The following is a 15994-nucleotide window of genomic DNA, read 5'->3' on the forward strand; positions in this document are numbered from 1 at the left end:
TCCCTTTCTTATGTTGCCCTGAGGTGACAATTTGTCATTGAACAAATTCACTGGGAGTCCCTACACACCAGAACAAGGTAACAAATCAACAGACTTATCATTCTAAGAGAAAAGCAATTCATCCAAAACATTTGCATTTTCTAGTATGTTGGATCTATTTGTTCTGTCTATAAGACAGCTGCAGGAATGGTATTTCCATATTGGATCTATGCATTTTATTTATAAGACAAAGAAGAACATGTTGATTATACATATTGACTGTGGACATGGGACCATTATTCCCAAATGGCTGGAATACAATCTGCAATAATACAAATAAATTATAGCAGGCCTCAGATAAGAAAAGAGTAGATTTATTTCATTTTGATTCTGAATTGCTATTTAAATAGTAAGATTTACAGAACTTTGGAGGTTAAGGTTGAACTTAACAGAATTAATTACTACTAGAATTTTGAAGTCTTATTTTACCCATACATACAGAAATCATAAATGTACTCCATAAGATCATATGTTCTTTAGGATGGGAAGACTAAAATTATGGGAAGATTTGTTTTACAAGCTATGATTTCACCTCACATCAGAGGTGGGCTTCAGCCAGTTCAGACCGGTTCAGACAAACCAGTTGTTAAGATTTTGCGCTGTTCAGAGAACCAGCTAATCACATCACTGGCTGGCCCTGCCCACCTCGCCCACCTTGGCTGGTGGCTAGAGACATGCCCATGCCCAGCTACTCTCTGGCTCCTTCACTCGCTCGCCCAGACCACATGGCCCAGATGATCTCCACGCCTCGCCCGCTCTGCTCACCATGGTTGCCTGCAAAAGTAACGCAGTTGGCCAAAGGGCCACCTCGGGGTGGACACATTGAGACTTGGCCGCCTTTCGGGCTTGGCTCTCGCCATCCTTCTGCCCATATGCTGCCTACTCACCCTTCATCTCAGGTTGGGGGAGGCACTATGTCAACTTGCAAAGTTTTCAAGTTGCCATGAGCAGGAGGGAGGGAGAACTGATAGAGCTAATTGATTTCCCTAACGGAGACTACATTCCATACATGCTTTCTTCCGCAATCAAAAAAAGGGTGTTGGATTTCACAACTAGCCAAAGTGGGTAATTGGAGAATGTGATTTATGACATGGCCAGGGAGGGGAGAGACAGGGTCATAGGGGAACGTAAATTAATTAGGGCATCTTTCGGAAACTTCACACACTAGTCCCTTGCTCTGTCCTTTCCTGGGGCCTCCGCCCACATGCCACCTGCTTGCCCTTCATCTCAAGGGATGCACCAGTTTCTGACTTTCTAAAGGGACATATCCCCCACCCACTGCCCCGTTTGCACCATGGTCTCACCCTTTGCCAAATCGGCTTACTTACCTCCACCCTGTTTCCCCTCCTTCAGACAGCCTTTACTCATTCCCCCACTTCTTCCCCCACAACTGCCTCTTTCTTCATCCCACGACCTTACCTTCCTCCCACGGCTGGTGGCAGAGGAGAAAGTGAGCCAGGGCTGAGCCATCATCACTTGGCTCCCCGCCAGCCCGCATCTTGCCCCCCGTCCAGATTCTCTGCAGCTGCTGGGCTTTGCCTGCCAGCAGGTGGGGGTGAGCAGGGTGCACAACGTTATGACTCCCGCATCGCCCCTCTGCCAGCCACCCCTCCCTCTCCCACCCACCGACCCAAGCGCTTTGGCCAAGTGCGGGCCACCGCTGTGAGAACGGTGCGAGCCCCATGGGCTGAAAGGTAAGTCTGACTGTGGGGAAGGAAGATCCGCTCTGGGCTTGCTGTGCTCAGCCAAAGGACCACCTCAGTGGGGATGGGACACGGAAAAGCTTGGCTGCATTTTGGGCCCAGCTTTGGCTTCCGCGGGGCCTTCCGAGTGGGAGGCCTGAGAGAAAATGCCTCCCCCAGGTCGCCCGCTCACCCATCCACTGGCCAGACTGGCCTGGAAGTGGCATGTCCCCTTCTCGTGGGCTGGATGTGGGACCTGAGGCAAGGCGGAAGTCGAGGAGGTGGCAGCACAGAGCAAGGCCTCAGTGGGGGGACACTGTGTGTCCCCCCACTGAGGGGCCCATCGGTTGAGCACAGCAAGCCTGGAGCGGATCTTCCTTCCCCACCATCAGCTTTACCTTCCAGCCCATGAGGCTTGCACCATTCTCACAGCAGCGTCCTATGCTCAGCTGAAGCGCGTGGGCCAGTGGGCAGGTGAGGGAAGGGCGGCTGGCTTCCGAGGGGTTGGTGGCTTCCAGACCAGTGCTGGGATCGCAACTCAAGATGAAGCTGGGCCTGGATACGGTCAGCTGCCCTCGCCTGGGTGGCTCCAAAATTAAATACTTCCTTTCTTGCAAGTATGCACAAACATCATTAAAGGGAGAAATGATGAGTGAAGGAGAAGGAAAGTTCTGTAACCAGAAAAACTGAGAATGAAAACAATGTATTCCAGTTAAATTAGAAATGGTTCTTTGTGAAGGATCTGTGAAAGTTTTAGAATATTGCAATAAGGCCCAAGGGGAAAAAAAGCAGAAAAAATTAATTAAAAGAGAAGAGAAAGAATGGCAAGACATCTACTAACTGACTGCTTTGAAAATGCCTTTCAAATGTGTTTTCATTCAATGGATTGGAAATATTTGCTTGACTATATGCTTTAATGTTCAAAAAGAATAATCTTTATTAGTATAAACAGAGATGTATTCTTCAAGCTTTAGTGCATTTTGCAAAAATCATTATGAATGTCACTGTAGAACATCATTTCTCTTGGTAAGACTGAATGGAGAGATTTATAAAGAATAGCAGAGTTGGAAGGGACTTTGGAGTTTTCTAGTCTAACCTCTGCTCAAGCATGAGACTCTATACTATTATGGACAAATTTCTTCTTAAAAACCTCTGGTGATGGTATACCCACAACTTCTGAAGGCATCCCATTCCTCTGATTAATTGTTCTCATTGTCAGGAAATTTCTTCTTATTTCTAGGTTGGATCTGTTTGATAAGCTTCCATCTCACAGATCCGTCTCACAGTTACTTTCAGTTGAGCCAGGCACCACCTATTCTATACCTGTGCATTTCGGGTTTTTTTCTTGTCTAAGTGTAAAATCTTACTTTACTCTCCATTAAATTGCATTTTTGGTGAGAATGGCGATAAACTATACTTGGAAATGTATGTCAGGACTTCTGTTAGCAAAATGTCATCTTATTGGCTAGTATCAAGGAGAAAAGCTTCCTCTCTCACCATAACATATAAGAAGAGACAAGGACTGGCTAGGAGGGGACAGGTGAGGAGAAGCCAGGCAAGATGCCCTCAATATGAGTGACATTGAGTTGGCCATGCCAACCCAGCCACGCTCACCCAGCAGTCATTAGGGCAGAGAACCGGTTGTTAAATTATTTGAATCCCACCACTGCCTCACATCCTTTCTGGTTGAAGAATAGGAGAAAAAAATAAGCAGAATGCAGAGATTTCATAGATAAAATAGAATCCCATTCAAGTTTTATGAAATCTGGAAAGCTTGTCATGCTTTCTTGCAGTTCTCTTGTATGGTTGGTTGTATGTGCAAGCTTCTATCATTTGACATAATCTACTTCAGAACTTATTTCTTTCTTCTATAACCCAGTGTTTCTTCAGGCTAAAATAAGAACACTAAGCTATTTGTCTAAATGCCTGAGGCAGAGCAGAGCAGGAATCTCTTTTAATTTTATGGCGAATTGTTCAACAATTCAAATGTTCAGTTAACTTGTGTGAGTACTGATCTGTCATGCTATTGTATTATTTCAAATTACCCATATGTGAAGTTTCTTGTTGTTATGCATTTTAGTGTCATTAAAAACTCCTAGTATAACTTTGTATGTTTTATGGGCTCTTTTAGTAGAAGTTTCATGTCATCTGCAATGGGTTGTACCATGTTTCCCCGAAAATAAGACATGTCCAGATAATAAGCCCAATCAGGCTTTTCAGCGCATGCGATAATATAAGCCACCGCCACAAAATAAGCCCCATCAACTACTTACACGCATGCACAGCCAGTCCCGCCATTTCCTCTAGTTGCTTGCTGTGCAACCAAAATGACTTGAGGAAGCGAGACTGGAGGGGGGAAGAAGGGGATATGGTCTCCCGTGTTCTTTGCACTGGCCAAGCAGCCCAACACATCCCACCCCACCCCAATGGCAACAGCTGCTTCCCTTTCCCACCGTCTCTTTATCGACAGGGGTGGCAGGTGGGGCGGGGGAGAAGCGAGACCCTACCTGCCACCTCCAAATTGCATCCCTAAAGGGGGCGGGTGGCTAAGCAAGGGGCAGGAGCCCTGCCATGCCCGGCAAGGGGAGCCTTGTCTCGCTCCACACGTCTCGCTTCTCCCCCGCCCCATCTGCCACCCCTCTCAATAAAGAGACAGCAGGGAAGGGAAGCAGCTGTTGCCATTGGGGTGGGGTGGGACATGTTGGGCCACTTGGCCAGTATGAAGAACAGGGAGGGGAGGTAACAGCAGCGACAGGACATCCAGTCCCACGCTCACCACCTCCTGCACCCCCAAAATAATAAGACCTCTGATAATAAGGCCAAGCCCTTATTTGGGGAGGTCAAAAGAAAATAAGACCCTGTCTTATTTTCGGGAAAACACGGTAGTAAACCTAACAGTAAGCCTTGCATGTAGCCTAAGAATTTGGTTTCAATGTAACTGAAATCTGAAAAAATACTAATATTGTGCTGAAGCATTGTATAAAATATACTTGGAAGCATTCTCTATAATTGAGCATATATGTGTTCTTAGATATGTATTTAATTGATTTGACATTCAGTCAAGCTATATCTATTAAATTAAATGTGCCTCCTGAATTTATGCTGCCAGGTTTATGTGACAAAATAATTTTGTATTATCAAACAAAGAAGACAGACACATATATAGAGCTAATTGAGGAAGTGTTATCTCTCCCATTTCCATATTTCAAAATTAGCAATCTTGTTAAAGAAATTAAAAATATTAAGACATATTTTTATAGCCTGTTTTCTTGATATAAGTAATATAATGACTAATTTTTAACTTTGCTTCTATTTTTTTTTTACCTTCTTTTCACTCATATCAGATTCTCAGAGATTGCCTGGAGAGGACTCTGCAGTTTTCTTGGCAAAACTTTTCATAAGTGGCTTACCATTGCCTCTTTCCCAAGTCTGAGAGAAAGTGACTGGTCCAAGGTCCTCATGTCTGTCTTTTGCCTAATGTGAAACTAGAACTCATGGTTTTCCCATTTCTAGTTGATCTTTTACCCACTACACCGAACTGTCTCTCTTTTCCATGTATACAAAGAAGCGAAGAAGTTAATTTCCTAAACAATATTTATCTTAACTTTCTGTTTGTCCTTTTCCAAATTGTAGGAGAAAAGTAATTTCCTAAAGGAAATAACATTGTTGTGGCTTCATAAACAAGTTGTTCTGTTTAATCCACCAGACTCCATTTCCTCTATTACTGTTGAAGGACCACTATTTCAGGATCTTTCCAGGTTCCCAACCTTTTTGGCACCAGGGACCAATTTCGTGGAAGACAATTTTTCCATAGACTGGGAGGGGAAGTGAGACTGCACAATCTAGATCCCTTGCATGTGCAGTTTACAGCATTTCTACGAGAATCTAAAGCCTGGTGATCTGAGGTGGAGCTGAGGCAGGAATATTAGTGCTGCGGAGTGGCTGCAAATGCAGATGAAGCTTCGCTTATTCACCCACCACTCACCTCCAGCTGTGCAGCCCAGTTCCTAACAGGCCACAGACCAGCACCGGTCCATGGCCCGGGGGTTGGCCACCCCTGCCATATATTACAGAAAACAGTAACAGATTCAAATAAACATATTAATTAAGCAATAATTGCAGTTTCAACTAAATTTTAAACAAAATATGTGGGAAAAGACTGGTTTCTTTTGATGGCATTAATGATCACATTTCACACATTTTTTTACTACGAAACATGTTTTAAAATTATTATGATACAACACTGCTCTACATATAATTAGAGCATCACTATATAAATTAGTGATGAGCTCCCATTACTTGTCCCAGCTTCTGCCAACCTAGCAGTTCGAAAGCACATAAAAATGCAAGTAGAAAAATAGGGACCACCTTTGGTGGGAAGGTAACAGCGTTCCTTGCACCTTTGGCATTTAGTCATGCTGGCCACATGACCACGGAAACATCTTTGGACAGCGCTGGCTCTTCGGCTTTGAAATGAAGATGAGCACTGCCCCCTAGAGTCGGGAACGACTAGCACCTATGTGCGAAGGGAACCTTTACCTTTTTTATCTTGAATTTTAAACATGACATGAAAGAACAAATTATTAATTGAGTAATGTGATTTTAAAAATATGACATTTTTATATATTAATAAAACAACTATTATATTTCTTTTCCTGACCTTTTCTTTCTTTATTCAGAACAGAAACTTCTACCACAGAACACATTTCTATGTTTTTAAGCCAATATTCTATTTCCCTCTCTGACATTTTCTTTTCCCTTATTCATTTGCTTACATCCTCCAGGCCCAGCAAGATGTCAAGGGAAAAGACACATCAGGATCCAATCAGACCAGAGGTTTTGTCTTCCGAGCTTTTGGAGTCATGCAGGAGCCCATCCTTAGGGATAGTCTCTATGTGCTTTGGGCTTTGGGATACATCATCCCACACTTAATGCTGATGTCCACATACAATAGTGCTAGAAAATATCATCAGTTCATTAAGAACAAATTTATTTAAAAACATGCTTTTGTATTAAAAATGTAAAATATGTCTTCCTCTCAATATAGAAAGTATGCATGGATCTGGGGATGTTTTATTTTTTTTAAAAAAAAAAGTCTGAACTGTATCTCCTTTTTTGCATTCCCTAATTTCTGGATATATATACTGTAATGCAAGACCATGCATGAGTATGCATTTCAATATGATTTCCCTTCTTTTCTTGAAGCCATCCTTTTTGAATCCAAATCTAGTATTATTCTGACTTGGATATTTTGTTCAATACTTTCTCAGCAAGGTGAAGTAGCTATGCGTGCATATACATGGAGACAGCTGGAAGCAGCTTCTGAATCAGCCAAGCCAGCCACCCCCACAAAGCTGCACTATTTTAACAATAAAAACCTGCTTTGTAGATGATCCTGTGTATTCAAATACACATTTTAATGGTTTTGCACAGCCCTATTCCATGCTCACTTTTCACTGCAAATTAAGCATATTGTAAAAGTTGCTTTGTGTCAAGGAAAACCATTGTATGTTAAAATATGTATCAAATATAATAATTGTTTTGAAGTTCTGGTTAATCCCCTGCTGGGAAAATTAAGAATATTGGGATGCATCAATATTATAACTGAAGTCAAATGTATATGCAGGCCTACAAAGAGCACTATCTTATTCTAGGACTGCAATCTCAGTTTCTTCTCTGTTCTAAAATGGTTTTAGAATTCATATTATTTAATTTGCTTTGTTTCTCTTGCGAGTACGAGAAACAGAAACATACCTTTTTCCCTTTCTTTTTCAGGGTCTGCAAGATATATAGCAGCTGTGGCTTTTTGTCAAAGGTCAACATACAGCATAGCTAACAAAGTGTCAATAAAATACATTCTGACAGCAGTAGTCTCTGTCTGCCAATGCTAAATTAAGAGCTGTCCAACAAATTAGAAACCTTCACAAAACCAAACCATGAATGTCCTTATTTGCACCATGCTCTATTTCTGAAGAGAAATCTAAAGGTCATAAGACAACAGTAGCCTTAGCTTATTAGCTTATTATCAGCTAATAAATTTACATTTTTGACTGTTTCATAATATTATAATAAAATATATACTTATAATAATAATTAAATCAATCTGGTGTATCATTATGTAATTTGGTATTTATGTGGCTAAGACACTGAACTTGTTGATCAGAAAGGTTAGCAGTTCAGCAGTTCGAATCCCTAGTGCCATGTAATGGGGTGAGCTCCCGTTACTTGTCCCAGCTTCTGCCAGCCTAGCAGTTCGAAAGCATGTAAAAAATGCAAGTAGAAAAATAGGGACCACCTTTGGTGGGAAGGTAAAGCATTCTGTGCGCCTTTGGCGTTGAGTCATGCCAGCCACAAGACGACGGAGACGTCTTCGGACAGCACTGGCTCTTCGGCTTTGAAACAGAGATGAGCACTGCTCCCTACAGTTGAGAATAACTAGCACATATGTGCGAGGGGAACCTTTACCTTTACGTTTAATCCTGCTAAAGGTTTCTGTTTTTGCAACATAACATTCCTGAACTCAAGAACTCATTGTGAAGGAGAGGCTAGGAATGATAGAATTATCTTGTGTGTGTGTGTGTGTGTTTGTGTGTATGCATGCATGCACACTGAAAGTACAGACAGGATATTTTTTATAAAAATATTGCATCTGAAACTGAGAAAAGCACCGGCCTTTATAGTCAGCAAGGATTAGTGGAATAAAATTCTCAGAGCCTCCTTTACTGCATCTTTTAATTTATTCCATGTTTGTCATCTTTTTTAATTTATATAAAAATACCACCATTTATTATGAAAGGTTTACATGATGTTTTTCATACTTCAAGATAAAATAAACACTGGTTTTAAAACCTACATCCTGTATGTTCTTCTAGACCAACATTTCTCAAACCTGGCAACCCCAATCAGCCATAGAAGTTGAAATCCACCCATTTTAAAGTTGCCAAAGGTGAGAAACTCTGGTTTAGACTATATGTAATGAGGAGCAATAAAGGAAAAAATTGTGGGTTGATACCAAATATTGTTATGAATACAGTAGCCTCACCAGAATCACCGAGGTATTTGAATTATTTTTCAGGACCATGACCTCAAAATCTAAGAAAATCTAACCTATTTATTTTTATAACATTTTAATCCTGGTTTTCTTATTATCTTTCAGAGCAACTCAGAAAATTAAAAAGAAAACCCAAATTAAAAAGAGATCTGAGTCTTCCACTCATCCCATATTTTGTCTTTTTATACTTAAGCTACACAAAGAACAGAGAATGGAAGATAATGAATTTAGTTCTTCAAGACTAACAAAAAGAGGTAACCAATATGCTCTCATATACAGTATATGTAGTTCACTTCCTGGAATTGTCCATAATCGGTGAACAAGTAAACAAACAAATTACCTAAATAAATCTCCTTTAACTATTTGTATTGTTAAAGATAAATATTATTTATTCTAAAGTGGAAGATCATTGCACTGTCATAAGCATTTGCAGAAATTTCTCACATTAAAAAAAAAGCTATATTAATAAAAGTATTATCTTATTCTAATCTATTACTGTATTTTTTCTTCTTTTTAATGTGAGCCACCAACAAACATTGGAACTTGGGAGGTATATAAATTTCATCATCATTCTAGCCATTGTCTATTCACTGCAGAACGAAGGCCTCTTCCGCATGTTTCCAACCAACATGGTCTTGAGCTTTCCTTTGGGCTCGCAATACTTGCTGATGTCGTCGCTCCATTTTGTTTTAGGTTTCTTTTGTGGATACTTTTTGTCAAGTCGAATCCATTCTATGACTGCCTAAGTCCACCTGCCATCAGTTCTTCTTGCTATGTGACCAGCCCATTTCCATTTCAATTCTTTTACTCTTTTGATGGCATCGTATATTTTCATTTGTTCTTTAATCCACATGAAGGTCTTTCAATCTTGTCTTGTAATGCCAAGTATGTATCTTTCCATGGCTCTTTGAACCACTCGTAGCTTTTGTATCAATTGTAAGTGTCCATGTTTCACTGGCATATGTTAGAACAGGTAGCACACACTGATCGTAAACTTTTTTCTTCAGGCATAGAGGGAGATTGTTCTTGAAAATTACGTTTAACTTGCCAAATGCCTGCCAACCACATTTAACACACCATTCAATTTCTTTTTTTGTATCACCTTCCATTGAAATCCGTTGGCCAAAGTATATGTAATGGTCTTCTATGTCTAGTTCTTCTCCAGTTATATTTTTTTCTTTTTTTGGTGAATTTATTAAACATAACCTGGTTCTTTTTCAGGTTTATTTTAAGCCAAATGGTTCTCCTGCTTTGTGTAGCTCTTGTATGTGTCTTTGTAGTTCTTCTGCGTCTTGTGAAGAAAACAACATCATCTGCAAATCTTAAGTGGTTTAAATAGGCACCATTGGTTTTAATTCCATTTTTGCCCAATCTAGTTTGCAAAATACTTATTCAAGGCAGGCTGAGAAAAAGATAGGTGATTTTGTATCACCTTGTCATACATCTCATTGTATAATATAAATTTAATAAATAAATAAATCACACTGAACTTTACTAGTTAGCTTTAATATGGGATTGTTATTTTTAGCATCCCTCCCTGTTTTTCTTACAGAGGGCTTCTGGGAAGATACATAATGGAAGAATATTCTAACACATGCTTAGAGTCTGAAATGATAACAACCAGCATTTCCCCCTTTCATGCACTTTGCTTTCTTGATTCTTCAAATATTATGGCAATCTGAGAAGCTGCCTTACTCCTAGTCAGATGCCTGAATTGTCTAGCTCAGTACTGGACACACTGATTAGCAGCAACTTTCCAGATTTCACAGTGGAATTCCTTCAGTCTAATCTGAACTCATTCCCACAATTTTTAACCAGTGGGACAAAAGATTCAAATCTCATTTATGTTCTTCATCTTCTCAGAAAGTCTTATTATGTCTTATCTTTTCCTTTAATTGGCTATGAATAAAGCATAAAGTACTTGCAGATTTAAATGGTAACAGTCTTCATTCCAAAGTTTTATAAGCAGCCATAAAAGAATACTGAAAAAATAAATATCCAAATGGCACACATATACACACACAAAATACATTATGTGTGCATAATACATATGCATTTGTGAATTACCTTGCCTTTTTAAAAGGGCCCTAAGATAGTCTTCAAACAGAAATATTTTCATTAAATGTCTACAATCTGATTTACAGTAATTTTGCAAGATTCTCAGCTTGTTTTGTCTTGCATAAACACGATTGTAGATGCAGTAAAGTGCATTTAGAGTGCAGCCAAATAAAAAGCTGCTTCCCCACCAACATATTATTGCTATGTCAATGAAAAATGTAGTGAATTGATTGCAAACTAACTGCACATTATACACTTTTTTTAATGGATACAGAAAATACACAAAGTGCATTATATTGCTCTAAGTGTTTCTTGGGATTAATTATACTACTGGTCATTGATGAACTATTATTTACATTATCTCAAAGTATAAGCAACCTAAACAACAGGTTATACATGTACTACATTATACGCATTATGTGAATTCCAAAAAAACACAGCAATTTCAGCACAAATGTATTTACGAGCAATATCCTGCAGCTGGAATATTATTGAAGAAACAGGACATCAGTAAGAGGAATTATTTGCACTAACAACATCCTTACAAAATGTGTACATGTCTGTATTATGCATCAATAATAGTGATACAATCTTTATTATAAAAATATGTTACGTCTTTCTGATATGCAACAATGAGATTTCTCATGTTGCCATTCATTTCCTCATCACATAAGAACATCGTTAGGTTAACCATTTTTATTTAATCATAAAAATTGTATAAATTGCTATCAAATCTTACATTTTTAAGTAAAGAAGTCATCAAGTACTCTGGCTCACACTACTAAATGAACAATCAAATCATTGTAAATACAGTCCAAAATGCAATGATTTACTGTTGCTACCCAAGAATGTAGTTCCTTTTCATGCAATAATATTGATCTAAATGTGCATTTTTCTTATTTGCAATAACAAATAATTTTTAGAAAGAAGAAAACAGTATTATTATATCTAAAACATCATGGTCAAGTTTATTGGAGGGGTGTAGGTGACAGAAATTGTGTAAATTTCAATAACCCAATTGTTCACTAAAAAAGGAAAGGATGGAGAGAGAAAAACGATGCACAATGTGGCATAAGGCCTCCAATCGCAAGAAGCTTGCAGTCTTCTGTTCCATACAGGTCATCCTGTGGTGAAGATATGATGTTATCAATATTCATGCTTCAAAGTGTCCACTTTCTCCTATGTTTGTAAAATATAACTATTCTCTCAATTAATCTTAAAATGACTGACCAAAACAGCCTCTTTTTGCAATGAAATGCTTGGCAGTAAAAAAAAAACACCCAAAGCTAATCAGTAAAACACAGAATCTTAATACTTGCCATGCAAATCCCATCTCAAACTAATTATGCCATTCTCAGGATATAACACACCGCTTACTGCTGAGCACAATGAATCAGTGACAATATCTGCAACCATATAAATCTTATCTCCAAACATAAATAATAGATATTTTTTTGTACGGTTCTCTTAAAGTTACTCTCTAGACAAATTCACAGTATTTATTTAACTTTTTAACATTAGTGTAAATAGGTAACACTGAAATTAATCATGATATTTAAGCTTAGGAAAAAATATTGAAAATTAAATGTACCAAATGCATCTAGTCTCCCAACATTTTTGCCAGATTTCTTTAAATACTATGCCAAAGAAATAGCTAATTTCCATAGTAAAGGAAATTAAGGGTTTTTTGGTCCTATTATATTAATCATTTCATTTTTTTATGGAATATTCAAGACTGAATTGGCCTAAATACATTAAAAAGAAAGCAATACAATAGTTTAGTTCCAAAACAAGCATTGACCCTAGTAACATAATCTCAGTCACAGTCTACCAGTAAAGTTATAAAGACATTTATAGCATGGTAGTAAATTATTGATTATATCTATTCATTAAAATCAAGAGTAATATGGATAGAATGTATGTATCCATTATGAGGGGCTATATTTCTAGAATCCAATACCTCTAACTCATAGTAATTGTAATGTACAACTCCATTTGTAATGTATAGCGTAGCCCATTTACATTTAAGATTTAAACTTTTCAGTAAGCCATTTCTCAATTTGCAGTATTCAGTAGCGGAGCTTATATAGCACAATCACAATATCTTTTTTCCCTAGAAAATTCACTGCCAGTCTTATCTGTCCTGCAAATTTTGACAGAATGCATAATGTTCAGACAAAAAGCACATCACCTAAAGATGGATGGATAGATGGACAGACAGATAGATTTGAACATACTGTATGTATTGTCAATGAAATATTTCCACAATTCCTAAACCTGAGACAAAACTACAATTTTTCAGCAAAACAACTCCATCATTATCCCAATTACGCTAAACATAGAAATATCTACGTATCAGAATAACTGAGCAGCTTCCATGCAAAAAGAGAATAGACTGTTATAGGGCAATCAATAGTGACTTAGGACATATGTAATAGGAATTTTAAACGAATGTGTATTGTGCTTCTTTAAACTCAGAACATAAATAATCATTCATTTAACCATATGATGTACTTACTTCCTCGTAGAAGCACACACAAAAGGTTAAGCCATAAAGGCTATAATCAACAGGAAAGCTGGCACAGACTGAAGTGGCACCCAGCAGTTGCAAAAAGTACCTGAGATGCATAAACAACACCCACACACACAGATCAAGGCTAACTCACAGCAATGCATTACTGTAATTATAGGGCAAGAGGGAATGAGCTAAGGGTGCCCATATGCTAAATGCCATCAGTTGCAATTACTGTACTGGAGGCATTCGCTTGTGAAGGCTGGCCCTTTGAATGACAACGAGAGGGAAGAGATTTCCACCTGGAGTGGTTAATGGTATTTCTAGAAATGGTTTCTGACTGCTGCCAGATGTCGCTTGGAAATGCAGCAATTTCTATATTTATTGTCACCAGGAGAAATCCAGGTGAAGACGCGGGTCAGGCTGGGGAGCAGAGTCTAAGCCGCAAAAAAAGGGGGACAATGACTCCAGAAGCAGAAGGCGGAACAGGCGGGGTGGGGGTGGGGATCGGGCAGAGCAAAACTAAGGTGTTTCCAAGGAAAGAAGGGAAAACGGGAAGACATAAACGCGCACTGGGGGGGGGAGGAGGGGGGCAGAGCCCTGGGGAACTTGCCCCGAAAGAAGACGGAGAAAGAGGTGAATAGTTTAGAGGGAGGCGGGAGAATAGCGGAACTGCAGAAGAGGAAAATTGCAAATGAAAAGAGTGGGAGCACAAGAGACGGAGGGGTGCAGTTGCCCAACTCAGCTTCCCAGAAAGGGAGTTTTGAAGGACAGCGTGAAGAATAGCACTGCAAACCAAAACACGACATGCAATAAGGCTCCGTCATTTTACCCTTCTTAGTACCATTCCTGCATCTTTAGTATTTAGTATTTAGTATCTAGCAAGAATGGTAGAATAACGCTACCAAAACCCATTCCCAACGCGGCGCGTGACAGAATTGGAGTAGCCCCGCTATTCTTTCAGAACTCCGGCACCCGAAGTGGAAGAACGGAACAAACGCAGCGCTCTCGACGCGGAACCCCCAGCCTTACCACAGAGAGTCCAGGTCCCATTCCTGCAGAAGCGCCAAATCGAAGCTGTCCATGGTGAAACCGAGGGAGGCTGGAAGATGTCAGCGGCGCTCAGCTGCAGCCGCGCGGCGGCCACGGTGCCTCTTCGCAGCGCCGCGGGTGGGCGCACAGCGGGGAGCCGGAGCTCGCGCGGCCCCTCCCTCGCCGCCCGCCTCTTCCCCGGCTAGAGAAAGACGCAGCGGCTGGAGGTGTCTCTTACCCTCCACCCCGCGCCTTCCCTCTCTCGCCCCGTGGCCGGCGCTCTTCTTCGGCGCGCTTCTTCGCCCTCGGCTGCCCGCCGCCTCTCTCGTTTCCCTTTCCCTCGAGCCCCCCTTTCCGCCCGCTCTCTCTCTCTCTCTCTCCTCTCTCTCTCTCTCGGCCCAGCGCGGGGATGCGTGTATGCAGCGTGTGACTCGCTCAGGCTGGCGCGCTCGCTGAGGCTGCTGCAGGAGAAGCTCCCGGCGGTTCCTCGGGGGTGGCTTGAAAATAAACAAACCGAGCTGAGACGCCGCGAGTATCAGCCTCTGCCCCCTTTTGTTTCGATGCCTCGACTTCGGCCCTCGTGCTGGTTTTTGTTTTTTTTTTTTGGTTTGTTTTTGTTTTTTGTTTAAATGCCACTGAAAATACGCATGTCTCAGCCGCCGACGGTGGCAAAGCCGTTTTCGTTGTGGAGAAAGGGTTGTGTTGTGTTGAGTTGAAGAGGAAGGAAAGGGAAAGGAGCGGGATTGATTAAGGTGACCTTTGCTTTCTCAGGCATCCTTCTCTATCCTGGCCCTGCTCAAATATTTCCTCAGAAGCCTCTTCTGGGACAAATAGAACATTTGACCTTTAATTTGGGAAACGGCAGGGCAAGCTAAGGAATCTTACCTTATCCACTTTTCCTAAGGGCCCCCATCAAGTTGCAAAGAAGCAAATAATAACCGAAGGCATGTTTTGGACAGAGAATGTGGACATGACTGAAGGAGGGAATCATAAACTAGGCAAATTACCGTAATAATCCAGATAGTCCTCAGATGTGTGAATTGGTACTTTGGAGCAGTATTCAAGGAAGGAAGAACTCCAGGTTATTTGTTCAAGATCACACCCTACAGGCACCAATCAGACTGCAGCATCTGGAACATTGTGTCTGGTTTTGGTCACGGCAACACAAGAGTGGTGCTGAGGAATTGGAAAGAGTCCAGAGAAAAGCAACAAAAATGGAAGCTAAATCCTGTGAACAACTGAGTATGTTTAGACTAAAAAAAGAGAAAGGGAAAAATAATAGTCTTCTAATATCTTACAGTCTGTCACATGGAACAGGTTTTGGGCAGGGGTGAAATTCACTTACCTTCCCTACCGGTTCTCAAATATGTGCGTGCCGCACGCATGCTTCATTTGCATCTGGCAGTGTCTGCACATGCACAAAGCCGCATGCGCAAAGCTGCCTGCACATGCACAGAGGCTTAAAAGTGTCACAAAAAAGCAATATGACATCCGCATGGGTGGGCGGAACCTCCCGCAGTCCTGCTACCAGTTCGCCTGAACCGGATAGAACCAGCTGAATTCCACCCCTGGTTTGGGGGTTTTTTTGCATCTGAGGGTAGGACATGAATCAAGGGGTGG

At 40.7% G+C, this 15994-nt stretch overlaps 1 protein-coding gene across 3 annotated transcripts in view; it reads right to left on the reverse strand.

Annotated features, from left to right (window-relative positions):
• The window catches only part of AFF3 (ALF transcription elongation factor 3), a 236633-nt gene extending 221781 nt beyond the window's left edge, over positions 1-14852 (reverse strand). For all 3 annotated transcript variants that reach the window (XM_087871491.1, XM_087871492.1, XM_060686638.2), the window contains exon 1: positions 14375-14852. In XM_087871491.1, the coding sequence (XP_087727617.1) occupies positions 14375-14427 (53 nt within the window). In that variant the 5' untranslated portion in view covers positions 14428-14852. The remainder of the gene's footprint in view (positions 1-14374) is intronic.
• Positions 14853-15994: the final 1142 nt, after the last annotated feature.

This window comes from Pantherophis guttatus, chromosome 5 (assembly GCF_059756535.1).
Source record: "Pantherophis guttatus breed Tessera chromosome 5, ASM5975653v1, whole genome shotgun sequence".
In the NCBI taxonomy this organism is placed as follows: domain Eukaryota; kingdom Metazoa; phylum Chordata; class Lepidosauria; order Squamata; family Colubridae; genus Pantherophis; species Pantherophis guttatus.